Source organism: Cherax quadricarinatus, unplaced genomic scaffold (assembly GCF_038502225.1).
Source record: "Cherax quadricarinatus isolate ZL_2023a unplaced genomic scaffold, ASM3850222v1 Contig1962, whole genome shotgun sequence".
Classification (NCBI taxonomy): Eukaryota; Metazoa; Arthropoda; class Malacostraca; order Decapoda; family Parastacidae; genus Cherax; species Cherax quadricarinatus.
This window is the reverse complement of record NW_027196988.1, coordinates 1-7816: the sequence shown is the minus strand read 5'-3', so window position 1 is coordinate 7816 and position 7816 is coordinate 1. Positions and strand designations below refer to the sequence as shown.

The window sequence follows — 7816 nt, the reverse complement described above, 5'->3', positions numbered from 1 at the left end:
TAAACACACATTTCACGGGCTTTCTCAAGTCCAACAAACCCAACCCTCCCCTACATACCAGCAATGTCACTACCTCCCTTCGCAACCAATTGCACCCTGAACCCCACAAAAATTTGAACGCCATTCTAAGAATACTCGTGATCGCCGTTCCTGTTAACGGCATCACAACCGAAACAAACCAGACTTTACTATATAGTAATACATCGATGACAATTACACGTTGCCTAAGGGTTAAATGGTGAGGTCGCAGCATTCCCAAACGTCGCTGCACCTGTTCCACCATCCTATTCGAATTGTTAACCCTGGTAGCACTCAGGTCAGCCTCATACATGACACCACAGATTTTCAGACTCCCGGTCCTCCGCTGCACAACATCACATCCCCAATCTAATCTCTCTGTCCACTCTCCCAGCCCCATTATCATTGACTTTTCCAGATTTACCTTCATCCCAGTAGCTCTCCCAAAAGTGTGTACAACTTCCCCCAAAAGTCCTAACCGTGTCTCCTCACTCACCAAAATAGTTGTATCATTAATATAGCCCACCAAACCAGGCCAAGGATTCTGCTCACCATCCCCCCCCCCGCTGTCCTTAGACGATTCTCCACCATCCTATAAAAGGGATCCTGAACACATGCAAACAATAGTTGTGATTATGGACATCCCTGCCAAAGATCCCGCTCCATGTTGACTCCCTCCCCCACACACCCATTGATTTGCACCCTTTACCTTCGCGTTTGAGTACAACGTATCCACCCACCCCACTATTTCTTCGCCAAACCCCTGTCGTAGGAGAATATCCCTCAAAGCCTTTCTTTCCACCCTGTCATAAGCCCCTTGCCAATCCAACGCCACCAACGCCCCTCTTCCCCTTTCCATGTCCTCCAGAAACCCCTTTATGATCCCGTGGCCCTCGCCCATTGACCTAGCAGGTAACCCAAACTGAGACTCAAACACGACCCTTCCCACAACACATTTAAGCCGATTCCCAAGAATTTTTGAGAACAATTTATAATCAGCACAAAGCAACGAAATGGCTCGGTAATCCCAAAGGGTACTCTGCTGTTTACTCTTCGGGACCAACACCACCATCGCTGTTGCCTGCGATTCTCCTATCTTACCTTCTTCTTTCATGGCATTCATTAACCCTACTAGGAAACCCCTAAGCAGACCCCAGTGCTGTACATAAAATTCGCTTGGTAAACCATCGATCCTGGGTGCCTTTCCCTTCCTCATGTCCATAAGAGCTCTCCATATTTCCTCCTCCTCAATGACCCCACTCAGTGCCTCCTGATCACTCCTCCCCAATTTGCATGGCACATACTCACGTGCCTGCCCAAGAACCTCGCCATCCACCCCACTACTTTTCCCATATTCCTCAAACCATCTATCTGCATATGCACTCATCTCCGTGGTTTCCCGTAATACCTGACCCTTTCTAAAGCCCCCACTGAAGAAATGACTTGCAATACCGGTATTGTAGTCGTTCGCTGTCGTACCTTCTGTCCTCGCAGCACACAAGCCAATGGCTTGTCGCCCCAGAGTACTTCGTCCAACGCCGCCTGTACCCGCACCACTGCAAAGCGTTCTTCTTGCAAATCCCTTATCCTGTCCTTCAACATGTGTATATCCTCCACTGGGTACACCCCGCCCATCGGCCCCCCCCCCCTCATAACAATCCCATAATCTAGATTTTAAATAATTTGACAAACCATACCGCAATTGATTAATGCGTTTGCCCTCCCTCACATAAAATTGATGTATTTTTACCCTAGCCACACTATCCCACCATCCTTCCACATCCTCCTCAGTCCTTCTGTCTGCACAGAGCTGTTCCCAAAATACTGCAAAACCTTCCACTCCCTCCCTATCCCCCAAAACCATCGTGTTCAGTTTCCAATAACTTCCCTGCCTACGAGCCAAAGCATCCCACCCCACCTCCACTAATACCGCCCTATGATCGGAAGACATCATCTCAATAGTTTTAGAAGACTCTAACAAAGCCCTCTTAGATAAATATAACTTGTCCAAACGAGCCACATATCCCAGTCTTATAAACGTATGTTCCACCTCCCACAGACCTCCCCCGAAAGCATCACATAACTGAAGATCTTTAAGCAGGCCCCCCAAGACTGAGGAAATATATCCCGCTCCTCTGGGCTCCACGTCCGCCCTCTTAACTACACAATTCCAATACCCCCCACAATGACCACAGACGGTAACGTGCGTAGGTAGTACACAAGCTCCTCCCGCACAAAATCCATCTTTACTTTCACGTCACTTTGTGCTGGGGCATACACACACACAAATGCCACTCTCTCTCCCATCCACCATCCTTCCACACATAATACTCTCCCCCCTCCCCCCTCTTTCCTGTGCAATACAACGGGCTCGCCTCCCTGATCAACACACCCACTCCTCCTTTTAAATGCTCAGACGGCAACACATAAGCCTGATTCCCAGGCACCACTAATTCACGACCAAGCTTAAAATTGTGCTCCTGCACAAAAACTACTTCAACCTTGTACCTATTCAAAAACATTCTGAAGCACTCACGTTTAACACCATCACACAGACCATTAATATTTATTGTTACACACTTGAGGCTGGTTTAAGGTTTCCCTCCCCGCCTCTTGTCAAGACTCTTCCCTTTCATACCATTCCCCTGGGCTTTGCCTTTGCCACATACTCCACCCTCCTTCCCAACCATCCCTCCCTTCTGTTGTGGCCCTCTCGTAGAGTCACTCTGGGTACCATAACCCCATGTCTTTTTCCCTGGCTTTTGCGCCGGCGTCAGAACATCGTCCGAATCTGATGCTGCTGCCCTTTTCCTTGTACCTCCCTCAGTTTCCATATCTGAGTCCTGGGAGCCAGCACAATGGACTTCCACCTCTACAACCCTTAATCCCCCTCCATGTCCTTCCATGGCACTCGCACTGTCCATTACAGGTGCCACCTGATCCTCCCCCCCGCCGCACACACCTTCTGCCCTGATCCCAGGTTCCTGGTCGCTGTGACTCCACCTCCGTAGGCTGTAACATAGCCTGTATCACAATCTCCAACTCCTCCTCAATAGCTTTCACTGCTGCGCCCACCTGCACCTCCTCACTTGACAACTGTACTGTTGATGGGCCAGGTGATTCATGGATCACCACTTCTCCTTCTGATTCCATAGGAACCACCACCTCTTCACTCCAGATGCGACCACGCCCTCCTCCTTGCCCCGATTCATCCTTAGGCATTGGTTTCTCATGCACAGGTGCTCCGCCCCTTGCTGGCCCAGGAACCATATTCCGCTTGCCACAGTCTGCCGCCATATGGTCATATTCTCCACACAGTCGGCATGTACGCCTCTGCCCAGCATACGCTAACATTACCTGGGTTCTAAACTCCTCGAGATATACATACGAGGGTATAGGATGCCTTAGCGTCATCTTGAAATTGAAAGAACCCTCAGGAAATCCTGTGTAAGCTCCTCTTACCCATTTGCCAGGTTGGGTTAGATGTACAGTTCCATAACGTTCGAAAACATTTTGAATATCTACTTCATCAGCCTCAAAAGGCACGTTGCAGAGCTTGACCCACGAATAATGTCGTGATACATCCGTCAACTTGACTCACTGCCGGTGTTACGTTAATGCTGACATCTTGGTAATGATCCACCCATGCCTTGTATACTTGAGCAGTTAGTACTTTCACGAATATTCTATAAACACCGTTCAGTGCCACTCCATACGAATCCTCGTCTCTGATGCCATATGTCTCTCTTATAATTTTGGGTAATAACACATCGACTGATGTAGGCGTTAAAGCCCCACTAATTAGTTCAATGCCCACAGCATTCACTCTCATGCGCACACCTGGCGCCATATTGTTGACTGAGTAGCTCGTCTGGGAAAACAGTAGAGGGGTGCAAACCACGACTGCACTCTACTTCATCCAGGCAGCGAATTGGAATCAGACTAGTTACCACCCAACCATAATCCGTTACACTACATACTATCTACCCATGTCATTCGCTTAAACCATTCCCATACGCGCCACCACCACTGAAAACCCGTGAAAATCCGACTACCAAAGAAAACCAGTCCCCTACATGGTTATCACTGTACCAATTGCAGGAGACGACTGACTGTAAGTTCTGTAGTTCTCTGGAAAACAAGCTCCCCACTGACTCCCATAAATAAGTTTGTTCCTACCAACAGTCCTGTATATATGCGCTGTAATTGCCTTTATTCGAATCCTACCTCCAGCATCTCTCATTCCCCAGGAAATATACAGAAAATCCACTACCACGTACATAATCGCCCGTTTTACCTCCCGTGATACCCTTTTTACCTCTAATGTTAAAGCTCGCAGGGTCTCTACATTACCCCCACCTAGCAGACAAAAAACCCTCGCCAACCACATCTGTACCTCCCTCAATTCTTCACAAAAATAAACCGCATGAAATGCCGTTTCCAGCTCACCACACTGACTGCAAGACGGTTCCCTCACCAAACCAATTAAACTCAAAACTGCTTTTGAAGCTAGGATCCCCATCATGAAGCCATAAATGAAATCGAAAGAAACCCAAAGTATTTCTTCTCCTATGCCAAATCAAAATCGAGAACAACGTCCAGTATTGGGCCCCTACTTAAACAAGATGGGTCCTACACAGATGACAGCAAGGAAATGAGTGAGCTACTCAAGTCCCAATATGACTCAGTTTTTAGCAAGCCGCTAACCAGACTGAGAGTCGAAGATCAAAATGAATTTTTTATGAGAGAGCCACAAAATTTGATTAACACAAGCCTATCCGATGTTATCCTGACGCCAAATGACTTCGAACAGGCGATAAATGACATGCCCATGCACTCTGCCCCAGGGCCAGACTCATGGAACTCTGTGTTCATCAAGAACTGCAAGAAGCCCCTATCACGAGCCTTTTCCATCCTATGGAGAGGGAGCATGGACACGGGGTCGTCCCACAGTTACTAAAAACAACAGACATAGCCCCACTCCACAAAGGGGGCAGTAAAGCAACAGCAAAGAACTACAGACCAATAGCACTAACATCCCATATCATAAAAATCTTTGAAAGGGTCCTAAGAAGCAAGATCACCACCCATCTAGAAACCCATCAGTTACACAATCCAGGGCAACATGGGTTTAGAACAGGTCGCTCCTGTCTGTCTCAACTATTGGATCACTACGACAAGGTCCTAAATGCACTAGAAGACAAAAAGAATGCAGATGTAATATATACAGACTTTGCAAAAGCCTTCGACAAGTGTGACCATGGCGTAATAGCGCACAAAATGCATGCTAAAGGAATAACAGGAAAAGTCGGTCGATGGATCTATAATTTGCTCACTAACAGAACACAGAGAGTAGTCGTCAACAGAGTAAAGTCCGAGGCAGCTACGGTGAAAAGCTCTGTTCCACAAGCCACAGTACTCTCTCCCATCTTGTTCCTCATCCTCATATCCGACATAGACAAGGATGTCAGCCACAGCACCGTGTCTTCCTTTGCAGATGACACCCGAATCTGCATGACAGTGTCTTCCATTGCAGACACTGCAAGGCTCCAGGCGGACGTCAACCAAATCTTTCAGTGGGCTGCAGAAAACAATATGAAGTTCAACGATGAGAAATTTCAATTACTCAGATATGGTAAACATGAGGAAATTAAATCTTCATCAGAGTACAAAACAAATTCTGGCCACAAAATAGAGCGAAACACCAACGTCAAAGACCTGGGAGTGATTATGTCGGAGGATCTCACCTTCAAGGACCATAACATTGTATCAATCGCATCTGCTAGAAAAATGACAGGATGGATAATGAGAACCTTCAAAACTAGGGAGGCCAAGCCCATGATGACACTCTTCAGGTCACTTGTTCTATCTAGGCTGGAATATTGCTGCACACTAACAGCACCTTTCAAGGCAGGTGAAATTGCCGACCTAGAAAATGTACAGATAACTTTCACGGCGCGCATAACGGAGATAAAACACATCAATTACTGGGAGCGCTTGAGGTTCCTAAACCTGTATTCCCTGGAACGCAGGAGGGAGAGATACATGATTATATACACCTGGAAAATCCTAGAGGGACTAGTACCAAACTTGCACACGAAAATCACTCACTACGAAAGCAAAAGACTTGGCAGACGATGCACCATCCCCCCAATGAAAAGAAGGGGTGTCACTAGCACGTTAAGAGACCATACAATAAGTGTCAGGGGCCCGAGACTGTTCAACTGCCTCCCAGCACACATAAGGGGGATTACCAACAGACCCCTGGCAGTCTTCAAGCTGGCACTGGACAAGCACCTAAAGTCAGTTCCTGATCAGCCGGGCTGTGGCTCGTACGTTGGTCTGCGTGCAGCCAGCAGCAACAGCCTGGTTGATCAGGCTCTGATCCACCAGGAGGCCTGGTCACAGACCGGGCCGCGGGGGCGTTGACCCCCGGAACTCTCTCCAGGTAAACTCCAGGTAATACCAACTCACATACCCTAGGCATTAACCTGAGCCTCCAGAAGTCTTCGCATATCGTCCCCCAATCATACAATGGATAGACCGGTACGCCCTGCAGGATTTCCGTCCTCCTACTCAATGATACCAAACATCCCACTTTAAGTCGCTCAACATCTTTAACCAATAACAAAACCCTCAGCATATCCTCACATTCAATTAACTCTTTACCTCCCCACCATCTCCACACATCCCCCTTCACCTTTCCCACTCTAACCCCTCTTTCTCCTCCAGCCCTGACGAATGACTGTTTTACATATATGGCTTTCACCCTCGGCCCCAATGCTAAAAGACCCACTCCCCCTCTGTGCACATTTGACATCACCACTTCCTTGCTCAGCCATGCCCTCTCAAAACCCCAAGCATAACGTATAGCTCGTCTCTGTATTTCTTGTACGTCCTGTGCTCTCAAAGGATACACTTCCGCTATACCCCAAACCTTACTGTAAACCAGCGAATTAACTATTACCACCCTCTGCTGTAATGTGACATCTCCTGCCCATAAACCCCTTAATCTACTCATTACTTTCTCCACTACCCTCTCTTAATTTACCTGCCTTACCTCCTGCGCATTCACCATGTATAAAACTCCACAAATCTTCAAATTATTCACCACTGCCCACCCAAACTCCAACCCCAAGCCCCCCCCCCACCCAAGCACCCACCTCCAGTAAACACGATTTCGCCCTATTTACTCTCATACGCATTCGCGACCTAGCTGCCAGGGAGTGTGGACGTGCCTCATACCTCTCTGCTGACAGTCTAGCAAGCTATCCAGTGACGTCATGGTATTCAGCGTGAGGAGGCGGGTGAATACCGTTGGTATACAGCTTGTTCGGGGGGCGATTATGCCTGAGAATGAACAAGTTTTGCTACCTAAGATTATCCGTGACACTTATGGTATTGCGGACAAGGATTTGTACGGTGTGGCATTAAATGGCGCCTACCGGATATTTGTAAAACTACTCTACGAGCCAGTGTACGAGCAGCTGGTTGAGCAGTTCCAAGATCTCTGCGTAGATGTGTCCCCTGACGTGCATGTGCGTATGGTGGATGTCTCTCGACAATATACGTGGGTGAAACTGCGCAATGTGCCCTTCGAGGCCGATGCAACGGATCTCCGCAGTGTTTTCAGAAGATACGGAGTGATACACATGGCTAAACAAGGCATGCGGGTGGCTGGGGCGTATGTTGGTCGTCCAGACGGTTCGTTTACCCTCAAGATGTCTCTACGCCAGGCCATACCATCGTATGTGTACCTTGATGACTTCCGCACACAGGTCATGGTGTCTTATGCTGG

At 48.0% G+C, this 7816-nt stretch overlaps 1 protein-coding gene across 1 annotated transcript; it reads left to right on the top strand.

Annotated features, from left to right (window-relative positions):
- Nucleotides 1-7364: 7364 nt before the first annotated feature.
- Nucleotides 7365-7713, top strand: LOC128701443 (uncharacterized; the record flags this gene model as incomplete). The annotated part of the gene is given in 1 exon segment (XM_070081200.1): nucleotides 7365-7713. A coding segment is annotated over 1 exon segment (349 nt), but the record flags the coding sequence as incomplete, so codon positions are not given.
- Nucleotides 7714-7816: the final 103 nt, after the last annotated feature.